Consider the following 22216-nt stretch of genomic DNA (forward strand, 5'->3'; position numbering starts at 1 on the left):
GCGCTGTAGCTTTCTGATTGGTCGATCTCGGAGCTTACCATCACGTTCAGAGGAAGGGGGGGGTGAATTCCTAAGGGACCGTTCAAGCCAAATGGGTTGCCAGGAAAAAGGCAACGCCGTTTCCGCTCCCCCCCTTTCATGGTTTACTTTTATACAAATTTTATACAAACAGTTTAGGCATTCCGAAGTAGAAAACGAATTGTTTCCACCGCGTTAATAAAATGGACCACACCACATGGAACGCGCCACGCACTCTGAGAATGGAAGGCGGGAAGCGCGCGCGCTGTGACGGTTGAAACGCTTCCCCCCCCCCTCGCGTCATTGATCAAATGGTACACCCCAACCGCCCGGTCCTGCTCCTCCAGAGTTGCCAGTCCGCCAGCCCGTCTCCACTTCCCACGGCTGGTGCGCTCTCAACGCAACTTGCTTCTTCTTCTTTCTCCCTCCCCGCGCGCGCTCTGCCGATATGCAAATAGCGGGGCTCCGGCAGCCAACGGGAAGAAGAGAGCCCGCCACGCCGCACGGCGATTGGCCGGCGTCGCGGGCAGCCGGCAAAGGCTAGCGGGTTAGGGTGCCCCCTTGCGGCTGAGGCCGAAGCGGCGGTGTCGGTGTGAGGCGCGGGCGGCATGAGCAGGAGGCACCGCGGCAGCGGCTGAGGCCGCGGCGGGGCGGGACCGTTGCCGAGCTGAGGAGCCAGGAAGGAGCCAGAGATGGCGGTGGTGGCGGCGGTTCCGGTGGCGGCGGCGGGTTCAAGCGGGCCGCCGCTCCTGGCCGCTTCCGTCCTCCTGCCGGCGCTGATGCTCTTGCTGCTCCCGCCGCAGCCGCCTCACGCCGTGGAAGGCGCCGGCCTGACGGAGAACGTGATCTGGGCGGTCAACGCGGGCGGGGAGGCCCATGTGGACGTCCACGGCATCCACTTCCGGAAGGACCCCCTCGAAGGACGGGTGGGACGAGGTGAGAACGTCCAGACGGGCCTGGTCAGCCTGTGGAACTCACTGCCACATGAGTTGAGGGGGGAGGGGGGACGCGTAGTTCAATATCTCCCATCACCACCACCAGGAATAATACACCTACACGTGAAGGATTGTCCTTAGCAATCATAGTCTCTGCACCCACATTTTAATTTTTTTAAAAAGGACCTAAGGCAGCCAACTAACTGTAGCAGGGAAAGGGATTCTCCCATAGGTTTTGCACTACTGCCCCAAAATGGGGAGTTGTAGCCCAAAACATCTGGACCAACCCACCCCTTTCCTGGAAAAAGGTTGCCTTAGGTGGCTTCTGTTAAAAGCAGCAGGGAGAGATGGGGTGGTTTGTTGGGTGTAATAGTAAAATGCAGCTTTCATGAGCAGGGGTAGGATGCCTGATGTGGTAGCGGTGAGAACAACTATGGCGTCCTGCGTACCAGCTCTTAGAGCATTTGTTGCAGACACTGGGTGCTAGGTGGTCATCAACCTTTTTTTTTTACTCTGCACCCACCTTTAATCTGGACACGTGTTTGGGGGCCCATTTCTTAATTTTCTACAGTATATTTCTATGGTGAAAGTGCTGCTGCTGTGACTCACCTTGGATCAGGCTGTGACCAGGTAGGGTCACAACCCACCAGTTGAAGACAGATGAGGGTAGAGGCTTATAAAGTTATGCATGGTGCATTTAGTTGTTTTTCTTGTTTGGTGCTAGAATTCAGAGTTGTCAATGGAGGCTATTGGCAGATAGGTTCAGGATTAGAAGGAGCACTTCTTCATATAGCACATAATGTGGACTTTGACAATTTGGTGCCCTCCAGTTCTTTGGGGTTGATGGGCATTGTAGTCCCAATCAGCACATCCGTGTATGATGCTGAGGCCGGTGGAAGTTTTAGCTTAAAACGACTAGGTTGAGGAAGGCTGCTATAATGGAACTTGCAGTTGTTAGAAGGCATGGCATAGCCAGCCACTAGGTGATTTTGTGTAGGCAACTTCATGGATTAAGATAAATCTTATCAATTGCTGCTTGCCATGTTAACTACGTGGAACTATATGCAGAGGCAGCACATCTGTGAATGTGATGCAACTAGAGTGGCTCCTTTGGAGATAGAATGCTGAACTAAGGGGGCTTTGGTCTGGTTCAGCAGGGCAATTCTTTATATTATTACTCCAGCAAGTCTGCTGCTGCTTCCTTTCCTAAGAGTCCTTTCCACTGGAATTATAAAGCCATGCTCTTGTTTAGCTCCAGATTGACTGAGCTGGATTAATGTCATTAGTAGCAGTAAGATGCCATGTGGAATGTTCATGCCTGCTAACATGAATTGGAAGCACTAACTGAGAAAGAAACTACCCTGCTCTTAACAACAAAACTCTGGCTAAAGTGGGTTATGTGACCCTATCGTTACTGTATGATGCAATAGTGGTTAATAATAGTTTGAAGCTGGTGTAGCAGCTGAGATGGTAGCCTGGAAAGTCCCCAGTTCAAATATTACCCCAACAGTGAATTCCCTGGGTTGCTTTAGGCAAGCTATTCTCTGATGCACAGCCAGTCTCTTACCCCACCCACTGAGGTGCAAACTTGGGACAATGGCCTACCTTGCACATTGTTCTGATGGTTCTGAGACAATGTAGGCAAAATGCTTAGAACACTCCAAAACACTAGAGTCAATTGCAAAAAAATTCATATTATTTGCCATATAAATTCTAGTTTTCTTTATGCTAGAATAAAGTATTGTCTGCTTTTATTTTTTTACTTGTTGAAAACATTCTTACCCCCAATCCCCCAATTTTCAGCTTTAAAATGCCCTCAGAGCAGCTTACAAATCAGTTTAAAAAAGAGAAAATCCCTGTCCTCAGGGTTTGTTTGTTTGTTTGTTTGTTTGTTTGTTTGTTTGTTTGTTTTGTTCGTTCTCTGGGCTCCTGCCTTGTCTCCTGGGCAAGTTGACTTTTTGTCCCACATTCCACTTCTCCTGCACCCATATTTGCATTCACAGAACCCCACCATATTTCCTATGCTATCATGATGTCAATTCTCCTTTCTTTAGAAGTAGAAATTCAAAGCAGCACAATATTATTCCACCTTGCCACTCTCTTGAGCTATAAAATGAACGGAGTGAACACATGCTTAGGGTAACCCATCTCCTGTGACCTTGAAACGTTGCTCCCACTGTCCCTCCTGTTTGCTGCAATGGCCTGCTTCCCTTCGTTCTGCTCTTCCTTCACCCAGGACTGAGCCAGCTTCTGTCTCTTTTGCTCCACACAACCCCTCTATTTGTGTCCTCTTTTCACCCAGATCCCTTTCTAAATGCACACTGCATTGGCTTCTCTTGCGGCTGGACTTTGTCCCTTCAGGGGCTGTTCCCCCTTTCCCTTATAATCCACATAGCTAGTTTATGAACAGGGAACAGCAAACATGGGGAACTGGACACTTAATGAGCATGTGGTCTGTTCTCATTTTGGTTGGTGCATGACACAGGGTGGGGTGGGTTTCTGTAGAGATGGGTGGGGTGACTGCTGACTCTTGCTAAAATGGGTTCCACGAAGGTTCCAGGTGCTTTTCTTGGGAACCGTTTGTGGTTACTGTAAGCCGGAAGCTGCTTATTATCAGACTCATATCTGCTTGTGTTACAAGACGGCCCCAACCATTTTTTTCCTTTTTATTTACATATTCACTGTTAACCTTCTCCTTCCTTCTGTGCTGTGCTGATCCTTTCAGGTGTTGGAGGACAGCATATGTTAAGTCATTGCTCAGCTTCTTAAAGAGAGCCCCTTGTGTTCGCTGTCATTTACCCAGAAGTTCACTATCCTTCCAGGCTAATTTCACCAAGGTGGATGTGTGTGTTGCTTTCTCTCTCGCTTGGCTGCAGTTTTTCTTCTTACATCTAATCCAAACTCTTGGCTTACGCTGGCTGCTGGCGTCTGTGCCTGCTAATTGTCAGGTAGCCAGCCAAATCTAGGCTGAGAGGCAAACTTCTGCAAGGAGATTTCAAGTGTACAAAGGACTTTGCCACAAAACTGCAGTGCACAGTTGTACACTTCCGTCTTGTTGGGGTGGGGAGGCATGCTGGGGAAAACGTCTTAACAGACTCCATGATTGTGCAATACAGGTTGTAAGCTGCAGTCATGTTTCTAGTCTACCATGCATTCTAGTCTTGCTCAATATCTTGCTTAGCAGAGGGTGGAAATTTCAAGGAAGCACATTTGGATGAAATGTTAGGAGACACTTGCTAATGATTAGAGCTGTTTGACAATGGAATAGGCTGCCTTGGCAGATGGCAGGCTCTCATTTGCTAGAAGTCTGTAAGCAGAGGTGGGATGATTTTCTGAGGTGTTGTAAGATTCCTGTACTGGGTATTGGGGTTGGACTAGATTACCTTTAGAATCACTTTCCAAATTTAAAGTTCTAGGATGTGGTTTTGAAGTATATCCCTTTCTTGTAATCATGTTGCAGAAGCTTCTTGTCTTCTTGTTTCAAATTTTCTTAGCACCATTGTACCAAGTAAAAATCAAGATTTCTCACTCAGAGCCATGCCAAGATAGTACAAATATTGCTTACCTTGAATAGTTAAGTGTCACTGCACTGAAGCGTTGCTAAAGATTTATTTTTTCTGCGAGTACAACCTGCCTCCTCCCTTTCAAATTGCTCTGTTCGGCAATAAATGAGGACTAAAAACAATTTCTTTTACAAGCAAGAGCAATTCTGATTGCTGCACCTCAAAAGTTATTGTAGGACTGGAATAGGTTCAGAAAAGAGAAAACAAAATGATCAAGGCTGGAACAACCCCTCCTACATGAGGAAGGTTACATTGGTTGGAGCATTAACTTTAGAAAGAAAATATAGTGAGGGCATTAAAAAGTTTTGCATGGTATGGAGAAAGTGGATAAGGATAACTTTGCTTCCCACTCTCATAATACTAGAACTCAGAGCCATTCACTGAAGCTGAATGTTGAAAGCTTCAGGACAGAGAAAAGAAAGTACTTCTTCACACGGTGTACAGTTAAACTCTGGGATTTGCTCTCACTAGATGTAGTGATGGCCACCAACCTGGATGGCTTTAAAAGGGTTTTAGACAAAGTCATGGAGGATAAAGGCTATCCGTGGGTACTCGCCACAATGCCTATGCTCTGCCTCCAGTGCTGCTGGAAGTCACAAGTAGGTAGAGTGCTCTTGCACTCATATCCTGATTATGAGCTTTCCAGAGGAGGCATGTGTTTGTCCAATGTGGGAACAGAGTGATGAACTCGGTAGACCTTTGATCTGATCCACCGGGCACTCTTTATGTTCATCGGAGTAAAGTACTCCCTTGCTTAACTTTTAGTGTGGGTCTGTGACAAATGTCACATACTCTCTCTAGGCTTTTGATAGGGACTCTTCTTTTATTCTTTAGATCAGGGTGTGTATGTACTATAAAATTTGCTGCTTGCTTATATTGTAGCTTTGCTGTCCGAAGCAGCATCTGTATATTCTGCAATGTTCATTTCATGCAATAAGCCAAACTATTCCTTTTGCCAGATAATTTCTTGTGGGTATAAGGTTATGGACAAATACATATTCATAACAAACACACAATGTAACTATAGCAAAAGGTCCTAAACCTCTTGGTAGTGTTTGCAGGAGTACACATAAGTGCAGGACATTCATGTGGGTTCAGACACACCTTGTCACACTGGTTCTGAGCACAGCCTTCCTGGTAGCTAAAATAGCCAAACCAACAACACGTCTGTTTCTAAAGTGCTATGAGGTGGGTGGGAAGGAAGGAACAGACTGTCAGTGAACTCAGGGCCATTGGTGTCACTGTGCTCAGGCAGGTGTTTGAAGTGGCATAGGGCTAGACCGCATGTAAGCCTCCTTCAAAGCTCCATCAAAGGTGGGGCTGGCGGCAGTTTCCTCCTGTATTTACAGCTGCAGAGAGGGGTTTGACTCTGTACTCAAATCTGTAGCACAGCAGAAACACAGAACTCAAACATTAACCAGTCTTTATTCTGAAAGAAAAGTTGAGAGAGGAATTGGCCTGTTTTTCTTGTGGGTGATCCACTCACCCCCACCGTTTTCAGTTTGACCATTTCCCCCTCCCCAAACTATGCTATTCATTGCTAACAAAAGCAAGGAGGTGGTGATGGTTTTAATTTTCTATCATTCATACAGGCTTTCTTTGGAAGAGCTATGTTTGGCTGCTTCTAGAAGTATTTCTCTATGAGTCCACAGCTGTTCTAGCTGCTTGGCTTGTATGCACACTGCAGTTTGCAGCAGGCCTTTTTCAAACTGCTGATAGCTGAGGCATCCCCCACCCTGGAAAGCATTACTTTTAGAAGGAAACAATACACACTTTCTTAACCCTCAGAAGAGCCCAAGCTCTGTGTTACTTGGCTCATGCAGAGGTGCAGTGGGCAGCCTCCCCTGAAGGAGTTGTTTGTGGTGTTTCTGCACTCGGGAGTCTTTGGATTATTCAGTTGCTCCCATATAGCCGAGTGGTCCATCCCTCAGAAGAGGCTGATGGAAAGGAGAGCAGATTGGAGCAGCTGATCTGGCAGGTGCCCAGCAGTAACCTCTAGGGGTAGTGTGTTGGTAGCCCTTAAATTTGATTATGAAAATTGCAAAGTCTTCTGTGGAAGCATAACAAACTTCACGCCTCTGGTTGGTCATGGTAACGTAGGCCCAGATATCTGATCATGAAAAAGTGGGTAGTCCAATGTCATTTCTTCGAGGTACATGGAATTCCCCTAAAGTACAGCTAACTTGGGCCTCGTAACACTGTGCATAAAAGCTTTTTCTCCCCACACCCTGCCCCAAATTCAATGAGAGAGACTAGTTGCTTCTGGCATGTAGAGCAAGACTCCAGTGCCCTGCAAAACTGTGAAGTGACTCTGTGGTCTTGTGTCAGAGGTCTGTTTGGAACACAAAAGCTTCTCAAAGATCATTTTTTTGAAAGAGGAACATGTAGAGGGGATTGTCATTGCTGACTCAGACCCAACTGAAAGCTCAGCAAGTGGTCCCCAAAGAGGACCAGTTCACCTATGTGTTTGTCACTTGTGAATCGCAGCATCAAGTGTGTCTTTCATGTGAGAGTTTGTCAGAACTTCCACCCATCTCTTTTTCAGATAGTGACATCTATAAATGAGAAATTAAGGCATATATGTGCATGTGTGACATAGTTCAGGGGTGGGGATTTCTTTTGAATTTCATGGTCCAGGGCCAAATTTCTTTGTGAGCAAACTTGGCGCATGCACGGGGGGGGGGGGGATATGCCAGTGGTGGGCAGAACCAGAGGCAAAAGTGGGCAGACTGCATTCCATCCATGCAAAAGTCAAAGATTTCTACACACTTACACCTCCATATCCAGGTAAGCAAGAGGCATTGTTAGAGCACAAGGATACATTCCACCCAGGTAAAAACCCTGAAGGTGCAGAGCAGGACGTGGAGAGAGCCCTGAGGGCCAGGCAGAGAGACACAGAGGGCCACATTTAGCCAATGGGCCTGAGGTTCCCCACCCCTGCTGTAGTCTTTCTCACAGAGTGTTCCAGCCACCTGATCTGCCCCCTGATCTAGGACTTTGCCCTTAAAATGCTGAGTTTGGGTGAGGAGCTCTTGGTAGGGACAGGTGAGTAGCCAGAAGTGTGGGAAGGGGGGAGGGATTACGAGACAGGAAAACTCCAGCAAGTATTTTGAGAGTGTTGCCATTTATTTTTGGAATCCAGCCTCTGATTATGGCATGAAACTGCCGATCTTGCGATCCAACCCAGAGGATCAGATTCTCTACCAGACAGAACGCTACAATGAGGAAACCTTTGGCTATGAGGTCCCCATCAAGGAGGAAGGAGACTACGTTCTTGTGCTGAAGTTTGCTGAAGTCTATTTTGCACAGTCCCAGCAGAAGGTAAAAAAAAAAGTACTGTGTTCTGGAAGGACTCCCTTCAGTAACACCCATCAATGGTTGGGTCAAGTGCCAGAGGCCTGCTGGTTTTGCCATAAGCGTATGTGGGACTCAAGCATGCAAACATTTCACGACGTGGGAGAACAGAACTCATGTCCCCCCCCCAAATGAAATATCCTGGAGTCACACACACAGATGCTCTTTCAGGGGGGGGGGGGGGACCAGGACCTATCACCACCATTTCTGCTGGTGGAAGTAACTGTTGCCAGTTGGTTAACTGACCTTTGTCATGGGAATATAGGAAGCTACTTCCTTATGACCCAGGCCATTTAGTTCATTAGCATGTACCCTGACTGGCCACAACTCTCTTGAGCTTCAGACAGGGATGTCTCCCAGACCACCCTGGAGGCACCATAGATTGAACCAGGAACTTTCTACATTCAAAGCAGATGCTCTACCACTGAGCCAAGACCCTTCCTATACAGTGTCATCCATTGCACTAGAGATCAAAAGACAATCGTGTGTCCTTCCAGCTCTGAAATATGTTTTTGCTGCTGCTCTTTGCAGTTGGTTGTATTGACAGGTCGTGGTTATAGAATTGTAGAGTTGGAAGGGACCACGAGGATCATCTAGTCCAACCCCTGCAATGCAGGAATCTTTTTGGGACTTAAACCCACAACCCGGAGATTAAGAGTCTCTTGCTCTGGGGCAGCCCCCTCACCCAACCTCCCTGGCTCTGCTAGAGGCCCTATCACTGGGTTCAGGCCCTTTCCCATCCTGTCCAAACTTGAGAGACCTATTTTACAAGCAAAACCAAAAGTTGCTTGTCTTCTTTATTTGACCAGCTAAGGAAATGGCTTTTCTGCCAATAGATGAGTTCCAGGTCTTGGCACAAACACACTCCTCCAGCTGAGATACAAAATCAGCCAGGCAGCATCTCTCTTAGTTCAATGACTGTCGGTAGCATCACATGTAGGGTTTTTGAGTTACACAGGATTTTTCACTGGGCAGTATGGAAAGGCAGCTGCTTCCATCCTCCCTAAGAAGTTTGTGTATACTTGAAAATTTGCATGCTGCTACACCTTGAAAGATGTCAGTTAGGCTTCTCTCCTGGCCCTGCACAGTAGCAAGGTCAGGATGATTTTCCTGCATCGGCGTTCCTCCAATCCATAGCTTGTTGTCCTCCCATCTTTGCTCCTGATCTGGCTTCTACTCTGCAAGAGGCCTCATTCCTTTTCCATATTTCTTTCCAAAGGTTTTTGATGTGCGCTTGAATGGCCATGTGGTGGTGAAGGACTTGGACATTTTCGACCGAGTCGGACACAGCACAGCGCATGATGAGATTATTCCAATTGGCATCAAGAAAGGGAAGCTGAGCGTCCAGGGAGAGGTCTCAACTTTCACAGGGAAACTCAACATTGAGTTTGTCAAGGTAAGAAAAGGCCATTGCTCACAAGTGGCTTCTCTCTCTCTCTCTCACTCACTCACACACACACACACACAGACACACGGTATGGATTAGGAAGGTTCACTCATTCCTTATATATTGCTAAGCCCCCTGGCCCAACTATTCCCAGGAGGAGGCTTAGGCAAGAGCAGGCTTGATTCTCGGTGATAATGGGTTTTGTCACATTCTTGATCCGGCCTCTCTTTATTCAGGTAAAGGGCTACCATTCATGCCTTTTGAGAAAGGTTAAGTACTGAACATGGAGAAATGTTTGTAGGGAAGTCAGATCTGATGCAGCCTCTGCTGGCTGAACATAAGAAGAGCCTGCTCATTCAGGCCAAGGGCCCATGTAGTCCAGCATCCTATTCTCAAAATGACCAACCTATGTTAAACCCCCTATGTCTATGCCTATGTTAAACCCCCAAGCAGGATTTGAAACAAGGGCTGCAATAGGACTGCACCCCCAAGCTGTGTGGGCAATCTTTCCCTTGAAAGAAATCCATTGTCAGAAATCCTATTGACAATGGCATGATGTCAGTGAGTAAGCAAATTTCCACAACATTTGGACTATCCAAAATAGTCTTCCAGGGCCAGATTAACAGAGATTTAAGGAATTTCACCCCTTTCCCAGATGGATTAAAAAGAAAATAAATAAAAAATGTAAAATGTCTTAATAAAATGTGTTGACATTAAGTGTCCTTACATAACTTGGTTTACAATTATATCTACATGGAATACAAGCATGACATGGAAGTAAATCTTCATATGTTTGCTTGGAGTATTTATGCTCCAGAGTTCTCAAGGTGGCTTTCAATATGTGTTTTAAAATACAACTAAACAAACAAGAGGTACAGAGATGTGTACAGGTTTTGCTCTCGGATATTCCACTTTCTGCTTTGCTGAATTATTTTGGGCCACGGCAGATATCAGATGAAATGGCTACTCTATTTACTTCCATGTTGTGGAATGGACTGTCCTGCTCAGTAATTGCCAGTTTGTGTGTCTAGGAGCTTCTGAGCACTGAGCCTTCATGGCTCTTTCTTCAGATCCTTACATGTACATAGAGAACCGAATAGTTGCCCTGAGGCTGTGGAAGCCAAGAGAAGCAACCCATGACTTCAGCTGTTAGGCAGTACAGGGGCCTAGGACTACTGGAAAATTCTTTGTGTACACACACACACACACACACACACACACACCCCATATCTGGCTCCTAGATAGAGCATCACAAGGGGGAAACAATTCAACCATTCTGGCTCCATTCCACTAGCCAGAGAAGCAGCATCCACCCCTGCCAAAAAGGAAAACACTGCCTATAATATTTGGATTGCAAAAATGAAGAGAAACATGTTCTTGCCTCTGGCACCATCAGGAACCACAGCACCCCTTTCAGCACCCATCAGCAAGGAGAGATCAGCCTGGCTATAAATGCCTGCCTGCATCTCATCACTTTGTTCTGACATTGTCCAGCTGGTCTCCATCCTCTATTTCCCCCCTCCACATCCCTTTCCTTGGATGTCTTGTCTCCCCCACCCCCTGTAAACCCATGTTGACCAAAGCTTCTGTATATTACAGAAGGGACATGGATTGCATGCCCAGAGGTTTTTGGCTCTGCATAGCTGCAAATAGAAACATTTTATGTGTATGTAGTAATCACATGAATTTGTCTGTTAAATCTTTGAATGAGTAAGTTGAAAACTTTATATAAATCAGTGCTTTTTTATTACAGTAGTACCTTGGTTCTCAAACTTAATCCGTTCTGGAAGTCTGTTCCAAAACCAAAGCATTCCAAAACCAAGGTGCGCTTTCCCATAGAAAGTAATGCAAAACGGATTAATCTGTTCCAGACATTTAAAAACAATCCCTAAAACAGCAATTTAACATGAATTTTACTATCTAACAAGATCATTGATCAATAAAATGAAAACAATAATCAATGAACATGATAAAAATTACAATTATTAGTTGTTCTTACCAGCACTGATGATAGTCATTGTTTGGATGGGGGTTTTTTATCCATTTCCGCAGTCACAATCAATCAATCAATCAATCAATCAATCAATCCATGAAGAACAAGCCACAGACACAAAAATGAAAAAGCCACACAAACAAAAACGCAAAAAAATTAGCAAAAACAAAAGCACCAAATATAAGCTCCAAATATCACCTCAGAACACTGCAATTGGAAATGGAAGGCTTTGATTACAGGGGGGCGGGGACACAAATTAGCAGCGCAACAGTGAAAACGGGAGGGAAAAGGCTTTGATTACAATGGGGAAGGATGCAAATTAGCAGCGCAACAGTGAAAATGGAAGCTCAGGAGCACGCTCAGCTTCTGAAGCAAAGTTCACAAACCAGAACACTGAATTCCGGTTTTGCAGCATTCGAGTTCCAAGTTGATCAGGAACTGAGCTGTTCAAAAACCTAGGTACCACTGTACTCGAAGTCAGTGGTTTAAGCTGCCTTTATTGGAAGTGTTACTGAATTTGGGAACCCTTGCCTTCCTCAAATTTGAATATTCCGCCAATATTCAAACTTTGATTTCCCTCCTCTTTTTGTCATTCAGACCCATATATTTCAAAGGCTTTAAACTTACCTTTGTTTTTGTTCTAAATAAAGGTCTAATTTTTAAAGGAACTGATGACTTCAAACTATTTTTCTATCTATTTAGTCATTCAATCATTTCAAGTATTTATATACCACTCAATATTCAGAATTTCTAAAACCTGTATGGTTTATATGAATCAGCATTGTAGACAATTTTGGAGTAGCTGACAGAGAATGAAGCTCATTTCTGCTTCTTTCTTTCTTTACAGGGGTACTATGATAATCCAAAAGTCTGTGCACTATACGTCCTCCGGGGAACAGTGGACGGTAAGTCTATTTCTTATAACCCCTCTGATTTCAACCTCCTCCTGGTCACCAGTTGCCTTTTCCCGTTACTGCAGTCAAAAAGTTTGCTCAGGTAAGACCCTATTCCTCCCTTAGACCCCATTCCATGACACCCTCATAGGAACAAAGGAAAGCTTCAACTTGCCTCTGCTAGAGGTTCTCAATATTCTGATTATCTGTGTCTGGGGAGCAACAATGGGAGAGAGCTTTTGCTATTGGGCTTTCCAAGAGGTATCTGTGTGGCTATTGTGGAGAAATTAGTCTGGCATCTGGTAGGCCTTTTGATTTGGTCTAGCATGGCTCTTCTGCATCCTTGTGGATCTTGCAGGACATTCTCTGATATGGACCAATTTCCATCTGTGCATCTTTGTACAGACACCCACATTAGACAAATGTTGCACCAACAAACACTGATCTCTCTGCTTAGAATAAATGATGTGTGGCAACATTCTTACTAAATGTGAATTTATTTGGCAGCATTCATGAATATTTGGTATGTTTGGTACAAATATGAACCTTGAATTCTACTGTGGAATATATTTTACACCACTCATTCTTCTTTAATATTTCTCTAATTATTATGATTATTATTTTTTTGTCTTTTGGTTTTATTTTTCCTGTTTCAAAGACTTTTTTTTTAAGCAAGCAATATACTGAAGACCAAATGTTTTTAAATGGAAAAAATTAAAAGAACGCTAATTAATTTGGGGGATTTACATGCAAAGTCAGTCTCTGGTAGTAATTAATCCCCAATAAGCTCGCTATATGAAGAGTCTCAAAAGTCTCTCTTGCTAATTATGTGTTCTTTTAATGTTTAAAAAAGTATTAAACTTCAAAAAAGAGAAAAGAATAAATGATTTGGTTCAGTGTTAACCAGTTTGGATGGCAAAACCTCAGTTTTTGCCAAATTTGGAATAATTTTGGGAAGCAGAGTGGTTTTCCCGAAGTCGGAGAAGGTTTTTCTAGGACACTCCAGTTGGCTTTGTTCTGCGTACATCACAGACCCTGCCATTTCTCCTTCTCTTCCTTCCCACAGATGTCCCAAAGCTACAGCCCCACCCTGGTCTGGAGAAGAAAGAAGAGGAGGAAGACGAAGAGGAGTATGAAGAAGGCTCCAGCACTAAAAAGCAGACCAATAAGAACCGGGTCCAGTCAGGCCCCCGCACACCAAACCCCTATGCCTCGGACAACAGCAGCCTCATGTTCCCTATATTAGTGGCCTTTGGTGTCTTCATTCCTACCCTTTTCTGCCTGTGCAGGTTGTGAAGGACAAGACTGCAAGGCCAGTGGCAGGCCAGAGGGGAGGAGTTGGACCAAACGCGGAGGCTGTTTCGGTTTCTCATAATTTAAGGAAAATTTTAAAAGGTTTGTTAAGGAGCAGCAGGTACAATAAAGGGCAAGTTTGCATCATCCTCTTTGAGGAAGGCAGCCTTCACCTACCCACCCTCGCAGCAACTGCCGCCTCCTTGAGCCACTCAGCTGCACCATGAGCCGCCACCTTTCTGGTCCAGAGAATCTTGAAAGCAAAGCCTGGGTAGTTCTGGCTCTAAGATGCAGATGAACTATCTTCCCAGCGAACAGCAGGATGGAGGGGCAAGGGCGAGCAGCGGGGAGAACGAACAGGGAGGGGCACGTCTCCCAATGTTGGCATGAAGAAGCAGACTTTGCCATCACACAGCCTTGGCTGGAATAATCCACGTTTGTGCTGGGACTGCTTGCGGGGGTGGGGAAAATAGGCTGGCTTTTTGACTCCTGCTGAAATGTTTGTAACTCAACCCATGGTACTTCTTTTCTTTTCTGAAAGAGAGAAAGGCTCCCCCTTGCTTTTTGGGTAGAAAGGCTTTTGGTGACTGGAGCAGGATGAACAGGTTGGTCTTGTTCAGCTGCCCTGCCTGGGAGAAATGTTTTTTCCATGGTCACTGCAGCATCTGACCGGCCACTCTGGAAAGGCTTAAGCCTCCAGAGGGCAGTTTCTTTTCTCGACACAGAACCCTTTGTTTGTCCCTGAATGGTTCCCACTTCCCATTTGCTTGTCCTTGGGGGATTTCCTCTAATGCCCCATCAATTGTTGCTTTAAATGTCCCTCTATTCTAATGCACGTGCGTGCACACACGCGTACAAACACACCTGTTTCGACACTCAGGACCCCTTTCCATTCTGCATGTCCCTGATGAGAACTTGGTACGTAAAGATTGGAGCTCTGGCAAAGATTTAGGATCTTTTTGATCTCCTTGGTGGCCTTTTAATCTCCCTTGTTCCAGGAGACCTGCCACCTTTTGAGCTGAAGAAGGCATTTTTTCCATTTGTTTTTAGGAGCACCAGTGCAGGGAGACCTCTGTCACAACTTGTCTCCATGCCCCTGGACCTCCTTGAAATGCTTCAGTTGTGTTATGTTTGTGTATTTGTGTTTTTAAATGGACTTTAAAAACCAAGTGCCAGTGTTTTGTTTTTGAATTATCAGGTATATCTCACTTTCACTGGTTTGCTGGCCACCAGTTTCTGGTTGTTTCTCTCCCTCCCCCCCCCAAAAAAAATTCTGGGAGATTCTGAAATAGCCCTTAAAGAAAGGAGTACCATCCCAAGAACTGCAGATTGTATAGTGGCAAATCCTGTGCAGCCAGAATATTTGCGATGCACTGTGAAAGGATGAGCCAAGTAGGCATCTTCTCCTTTCCTCGTTTTGGGGAGGGGGTTACAGAATATGACCAAGAGAGATGCCCACTTTAACCTTTTGTGGTATAGGAGAGAGCTGTAATATTGACCTGGATTGTGATCAGTTTTCAGTGACACCTACATCGCAGGGCCTGTCTGATTCCTGCTTCCCGGTGAAAACAGGGAGAATTATTTTAAATCTGTACATTGGGTTCTTGTGGCTTTCTGGTTTTTCATTGCTGTGACAAGAGAGTGAGAATTGGCAGTCCAGTTCAGGGACAAAACAGCATAGAGAAAGGCCTTTCATGAGGAAACTAAACAGAGGGCGCATCTCCAGTTGTTGGCTTAAAGAAGCAGATTTTGCTTTTTGTCTTGTCTTTCTGCACAGTGAAGATTCTTGCATAACTGTGAACTGGGCATTAGTTGGCACTTGGCAACTGGCAAGGCTGGAGCCCCCCTTGCACCCATTTTTTGCAGGCAATCTTTCTCCTCATGTCACCAGCCGAAGTGGTCTTGCCTAGGCCGACCATTGTGGCTGATCCAGACTGTCGCCTCTTCATTGTGCTCCTTCCCTGTACCCTTATTTCCCTCTGCTCCAAACACACACACAATAAACCTCCTGCCATTTCCTTACACAGTCACTTGAGGATGTCTTAGTATGTGGCTGGCAGCTTTTTTGTGTCCTCTGTCCTGCAGTCCTTGGCAAGACTGGCCTAGCTTTGGGAGCCTTGAGCCCTGAATAGCCTCCTTCACCCCTTCTTCAGAGTGCAGAAGTTTGCAGTTTGTTACTATAAGTTGTCCTGTGTTAACGGTTGGGGCATATGCGCCCCTTGAGGTCCTCTGCTGATTTCCTCCCAGGTACAGTCTCGATGGGGAAATTGTATCTGAAAGGGGCCTTTGTTTCACATTGCCAATAAATGCATTAAACTCAACCAGATACTTCTTTTCCTCCACCCAACCCTTAGCTGCTTGGCTTAAAGGAGAGCCTGTCCAGATTCAGCCTCCTGCTGCGTCTTTGGCCCCAGTGAATGTTGCTTCTCCTCTTTCACCACCACCCGTCTGCCCAGTTTTTGTTCTCCGTGGTTGTTGAGCCTCATCTAAACACATAACTGCAGATACTGGCAGGGATGTGGAATAATCCCTGGGCTTGGAAGCCGGGTGTCCCATTGCACTGCCATCCTGCTGTTTACTCCTTCCATCTGCCCCTTCTCCCAGCACTAGAGCTTGCTTTATGGAGCAGGGAAGCAGCGCTGTGTCTTTCCAATCCCAGCTCTTTTCCAAAGGGATTGATTTGAACTCAGCCACAGTTAGGTCTGGCTGGCTTAATCTCTTCACAGCAGGAAGGTGGGATGTGAGCTCAGGTACATGGCCTTGAGCGTGGGTGGCTGCTTTTGTTCTTCGCACCATTCGTGCGTTATGATCCTGCATATTTAACTTCCTTTTTGACAGCTGCTTATTTCTGGGTCCATTTGGGACTGACAGATAAACAGAACTGCTAGCATGTCATGAAGGCAGCCTGATTCTTCTAGAACTGCAGGATTCCATCCCAGGCAGGGCATCTTATGTCCTCTGAGAGTCGAAGCAGGGTGAAGTGCAGGTTTAACCTCCCATAACAAGGCTAGAGTTTTAAGAAAAACTGCAGCTAGTACAGGGTTCAAGCAAAATGGTGCCACAGGAGAAGAGGACCATGCAGCAAGTCCTCTGCCTGCCAGGTAACTCATTGCTAGCGTTGGCCTTCCCCAACTTATTGCCCTCCCTCCAGATGTTTTGGAGCCCCACTCTCATCAGACCCAGCATCCTACGACCGTAATGGCTGAGGCTGATGGAAGTGGGAGTCCAGAACATCTGGAGGGCAACAGTTTAGGGCCAAGTTCCTACTACCCAGTAGGAACTTACGAGCCCACTTTCATCCCCTTTTCTCTCTAGTCCTGTACCTTCTTGCTTCGAGGACACTGATGGGTACTAACTGCCTCCCTGAATGTGTCTGTGTTCCCATCTGTTTCATTAAGAGGAAAGAGGCCATTTGCTGTAAGGCAGGACCTGAAATGTGTGGTTGAGCAGGATTTGGTGGTGAGGTCAGAAATCGGTCCTTGCTGCACGAGCACTTGCACACAGTGAGGAAATGATGTGATTTTGTTTCTCTCCCCTATATTCTTGAAGGTTCTCAGAGGCCATAGAGCACTGGCTGACTCAAAAGCTCTCCCACTAGAAAAAAATTCAGTGAGAGGGCTGAGATTGTCTTGAGAGTCCCATGCTTAGGATATGAAAAATGATCTGGTCACTTTGCCTACAAAGACACCCTCGGCTCCAGTTGCTGTGCAATGAAAAGTTTGGGTTTGCCAAATGCTGCCCTTGCTTTGGGAGATCTGAGAAAGAGCTCCTCTGATAAGCTTGCTCTTTTTTAATTAAGTTGCGACAATACAACTTGGGCGCTTTCTTCCTTTCCTAATGTTTGGCATCTAAGAGGTAGCAGTGAGCTGCACTATTTTATTTTATTTTTATTTTGGAGGACGTTGTAGGTGGAAACCGAAGGAATGCCAAAGTTGAATCTTACGCCTCTCCATCTTTTTTGTGCCTTCTTTATTTTTCAGGTAGTGAAATGACAACAGGTTCTGCTTGTAATGAAGCTTCTGTTCTAAGGAACTTCTGTTTCCTCTTTTTCAAACAGACAAATGTGTGTGAGATGGGTGGGAAAGCTGTCTCCTGTGAACCAGACATTCCTCATTTACAAATGCAAAAACTGCGGGGAAGTTCAGCCTATGTGTATCTTACTCCATGCATTGTCATATGATTGGATTGAAACAGAATCCTCTTTAAGTACACCGTGAATCAAAGCATCCAGAAAATGAGATGAAGCTGTTGGATCAGGCAGCCTGGCTTTATATATGCTGAAGAGAAAACGAGGGTCAGGACTTGGGAAAGAAACCAGTCGCAAAAGTATTAGGGCAGATCCACACCTGTACATTTGAAGCACATGACTTCCTCCAAAGGGTCCTGAGAACTAGCCCCCCCCCCCCGAGCTACAAGTCCCAGCGCCTTTAAAGTCATGTGCTTTAAATATGCATTGGAGGTCCTTTAAATGTATGATATGCATCTGTTCTTGGTCTCCCAAGACATCCACAAGGGTAAAATCAACTGAGCCTCTGAGCCTAAGCTTCTTCCAATGATAGCGTTGGATGCACATTAAAGCATTGCTTCTTTCTTCAGTAATGATTGTTCAACATAAACTTGCAGGGTCAAAATACTGTCTGAACTTGCAAATGTTCTCTCCCCCCACCCAATGGGGAACAAGAGGAAGTTTTAGTCAATAGACTATTGTCTTGGGGTCTGGCACTTCCTAATCTTAGCTTAAGGAAGAAGGAGAGTGTGTTTAAAGGCCACTGGAACTCATGACCATTGCAGCAGCAGCACCAAAACATTTTCATCATGATCGCAACGGCTGGCATTAGCATAGAGTAGTCTTCACCAACCTGGTGCCCTTCAGATGTTTGGGGCTATATCCCCCATCAGCACAGCTGTGCTAGCTTGAAGCCGATGGAAGTTTTAGTCTGAAAATCTGGAGGGCACCAGGTTGGGTAAGCTGTTGTAGAAAGGATCTCTGCCAGAGCTGGGAAAATACTTATAGTTAAACATTAGAGAAATGGTTTTGAAGAGATGAGATTCTTTTATGGGGTGTTGCGTATACTTTGTCCGTTCAGAAAGGTCCAGATCAAATGCTTTACCACCACCCCTTTATTACTGTCCCTTCTTCCCCCCTGTCTTGGGCAGATGCTTTATTCTAACAAACTGAAGTGCTTTCCACCCTCCCATGGATGCTTTTATGTTCTGGTACCTTGACTATCTCGCAAAAGATCTCTCTCTTGAGGAGGAAATCGTGGGTGTGTCAGTGTTGTCTGCAGTTAAGGAAAGGTTTTACAGAAACGGTCTGCCTGCAGCCTGTTCCCTTAGAGGCTGACTGCTTTGTTCGGGTCTAGAAAGACAGAAAATTTCAGACCCAGAATTCTTAAGGCATCCTTAACCACAGCCTCTTTCCAGAACTCGTGGGGCAAGTTGCCCCAGTCCTTGAGGTTCATCACCTGCTCCCCCACAAAGCTTCCTGACTGCCCAGGGAAACCTGGTGTCTGAAGGACTGAGTGATGGGAGGGGAGAAAAGCAGGAAAGAAGACTAATAGTAGGGCCAGCTGGGGAGGCTTTAAAAGGCTATGCATGCCTTCTTTCACTGGAAAAAACTTGTGTCTGAAAAAAACGAATAACTTGTGTCATGAGTGCAGTGAAGATCCAGGAGCAGGTTAGTGGCCTCTGACAGGGACTGTTTTTGTCCTCCTTTATTGAACACATCCTGGGATTCTCCTGTGCCTTTCACATTTACATGGGGTGATCTTTGGGGTGCCTTTAGGGAGTGCCTTCTGTTACTCCAGAGGAAAGGCCATTTTCCTCCCCCCCCCCCTTTACTTCCTAAGCAGGTAGGGTCAAACTTAAACCCCTGTCCTATCCATCAGTTGTTCAGCAAGATTATACTCTTTATCACTGTTAAAGCAGGTGGGAACTTTGAACTCCTGCAGTTTTCAGATGATTGAGGGCCATCTTGCTTTACCGTGCTGGGCTCCTATCAATCTCTCCCACACCACACATGAAGCTTGGATCTGTGCCCCTGCTTACTTATGAGGCATTGATGTGCTTTCAGGCAGCTGATCTCCTGGGCTCGTAGGACAAGCCAGATGTAAGTTTGAAGATTACAAGCCTAAGCTTTTATGGAATCGGTTTCTGTACTGGTAGTTCTGTAACTTCAAAGTTAATTCCTGATTTTGAAGGAGGGTTGTGTCTTTAACCATCTCTTGCTTTCTATGTCTAATCATCTGCAGCTTTTCTTATTGGTGTATGTTTTGTTTTTTAATAACTTTGGGCAAAGGGTAAAAAGCACAGGTGTGTGTGTGTGTGTGATTGTACTGGCTTTGCAAAAGGACTACCCCCAAAAAAAATTCCTGGGGAAGTGGAACAGGTATGAGTGAATTATTCTTGCTTTATTTCTCTTCTCCCCATTTTCACCCCTGATACATTTAGCTGGTTGGGTTTTTTTTAACAAATAAAATTTTCTTGGGTTTACTTTTCTTTCTCCCAGGATGTCTGGTTTGAGGGGAAATGTTCAGAAATCTACTGGCTGGCAGTTTTAACCAGCAGTGTGTTTAAAAATAAATAAAAACAAAATTATATTGTCACTCAAAGGAACTGGCGTTTTTCTTACAAACAAATAAATAAATAAATAAATGAGGGACATATTTATGTCAGAGACAATGTTTATAGCTCTCAGCTATATGGAGCCAGAGGCTTAAACCGCACTGCAGCAGCTATTGCAGGCTGGCAAAGAGACTTAATTTTTAAAACCCCATCACCACAACTCAGAATTATTACAGCGTCCGAGCAACACTGCTCCTGCCTCTGCTGAAAACTACCCTGTTGCTCATCCCTATGGGTGGTGGCATCTCATTTATCTCTATTCTAGTGGCTTGTGCATTTAAACTTTCCTGATCCTGAGTGGCTCATGTGTGAGTTGGGAGTCCTATTCCTCCACATCAAATCCCGTTCTGTGAATGGGGGCAAGCATACATTTAGTAAATAGTGGGTCCAATTTTTAAAAAGGGGAAATGTATTTTGTAGAGGGTATGTGATACTAAAGCTGCAGATGGCTGAATTCTGTTGTGTCACCTTAGATTGGGAAATGGATTAGACAGTACCCCAAGCATAGGCAAATCAGAGAAGTCCATTCCTACCTGTCCCTTAAATTTTGAATTGGTCCAGTGGCTGGGCCTAGTCCAGTTCTCTCTCCTGTCTTGTGCCAAGGCCCTGGGCATGATCAATTTGTGATTCATCATCCCCTCTTTGGAAAATATTTATTGTGTTATGCACTAGAGTGGAATAGTCACAAAAATAGAGCCCGATTTAAAGTGGGCTTCACCAGCACCATAATTTTATTTCTAGCTTCATTTTTTTAAGAAGAGAAAAAGCAAAAGACAGAAGGTGAAACATCATTTTAAAAAAAAAAACAAAAACCCAAAACACCCCTGGCTGCCATGTCATAGGGAGGGTGAGATGTGAGTGCCCAGTCAGCAGTGACTGAAAGCCAGTGCTGGTATCATAGTGTGCAGAGTTTTGTTACTTCAGCCATTATACCACATGGAGAAGAGAAATCTGCTGCTGCCCTGCTGCTATGTGCAGCCGTAGATGACTGTCGGTGGGTTCTTGGTGGTGGTCCAGAAGCAGTCTGTCCGGCTGGAGTTTACAGCCCTTCAAGCCACTCTGGCCTTGTTTGAGCTGTGCTGTGTTGCCTTGCCAGGCAGAGTAGCTGGGCGGAAAAGGACCCAAAAACGTGCATGAAGCTTGCACGTGCTGATTTGCATTTGTGGACGCAAACGTAGAAACAATGACTCACAAACCATGAAATAGATCTCATCCTAGTGGGGAAGACATCAAACCCGTCTTCACATAGCAAAAGAAAAACAGTAATAATAATAATAATTGTATTATTTATACTCCGCCCACCTGGCTTGGTTTCTCCTGCCACTCTGGGTGCCTTCCAGCACAGATAAAAATATAATAAAAAGTCAAACTAATTAATTTAATTAATAGCAACTGAATGGGTAGTTCCAAGGCCCCTTTCTGGTCCACCTTTTTTCTGGCGAGAACCCAGCAGCCTTTCAGAACAGAGGACTGTGCTCTACGCGCAGCTATCTTTCCCTATAATAATAATAATAAATTTTATTTATACCTCACCCTCCCCAGCCAAGGCCGGGTTCAGGGCAGCTAACAAGCAATAATAATAACAAGTTGAATGAATACAACTTAAAAACAAGATTAAAATACAACATTATAATATTGAAACAATAAAATATTAAAATGCAGCCTCATCACAGGAGGAGAAAAGAAAAGAAAAAAGAAAGAGGGGGAGGGAATCAAATTGGCTCCAAGCCAAAGGCCAGGCGGAACAACTCTGTCTTACAGGCCCTGCGGAAAGAAATCAGATCCTGCAGGGCCCTGGTCTCATGAGACAGAGCGTTCCACCAGGTCGGAGCCAGTGTTGAAAAGGCCCTGGCTCTAGTTGAGGCTAATCTAACTTCCTTAGGGCCCGTGACCACTTTCTTGTTGTTTAGTCGTGTCTGAACGCCAGGCGCTCCTGTCTTCCACTGCCTCCTGCAGTTTGGTCAGACTCATGTTTGTAGCTTTGAGAACATTGTCCAACCATCTCGTCCTCTGTCGTCCCCTTCTCCTAGTGCCCTCCATCTTTCCCAACATCAGGGTCTTTTCCAGGGAGTCTTCTCTTCTCATGAGGTGGCCAAAGTATTGGAGCCGCAGCTTCAGGATCTGTCCTTCCAGTGAGCACTCCGGGCTGATTTCCT

The 22216-nt window shown here is 45.3% G+C and overlaps 1 protein-coding gene across 1 annotated transcript; it reads left to right on the plus strand.

The window, feature by feature from the left end:
• The first annotated feature begins 468 nt into the window (after positions 1-468).
• On the plus strand, positions 469-20041 carry MLEC (malectin). Its single transcript, XM_083717630.1, has 5 exons — positions 469-954; positions 7659-7837; positions 9090-9266; positions 12098-12155; positions 13210-20041. The coding sequence occupies exons 1-5, from the start codon at positions 711-713 to the stop codon at positions 13437-13439; spliced, it is 888 nt and encodes a 295-aa protein (XP_083573756.1). The 5' UTR covers positions 469-710; the 3' UTR covers positions 13440-20041.
• Positions 20042-22216: the final 2175 nt, after the last annotated feature.

Source organism: Podarcis gaigeae, assembly GCF_964106915.1.
Source record: "Podarcis gaigeae genome assembly, chromosome: 16".
Taxonomy (NCBI): Eukaryota; Metazoa; Chordata; class Lepidosauria; order Squamata; family Lacertidae; genus Podarcis; species Podarcis gaigeae.

Coding starts and splice junctions, on each gene's coding strand:
- MLEC (XM_083717630.1), top strand. CDS start 711: ATGGCGGTGGTGGCGGCGGTTCCGGTGGCGGCGGCGGGTTCAAGCGGG. Junction 955..7,658: donor CGAAGGACGGGTGGGACGAG/GTGAGAACGTCC, acceptor TTTGGAATCCAG/CCTCTGATTATGGCATGAAA. Junction 12,156..13,209: donor CCTCCGGGGAACAGTGGACG/GTAAGTCTATTT, acceptor TCCTTCCCACAG/ATGTCCCAAAGCTACAGCCC.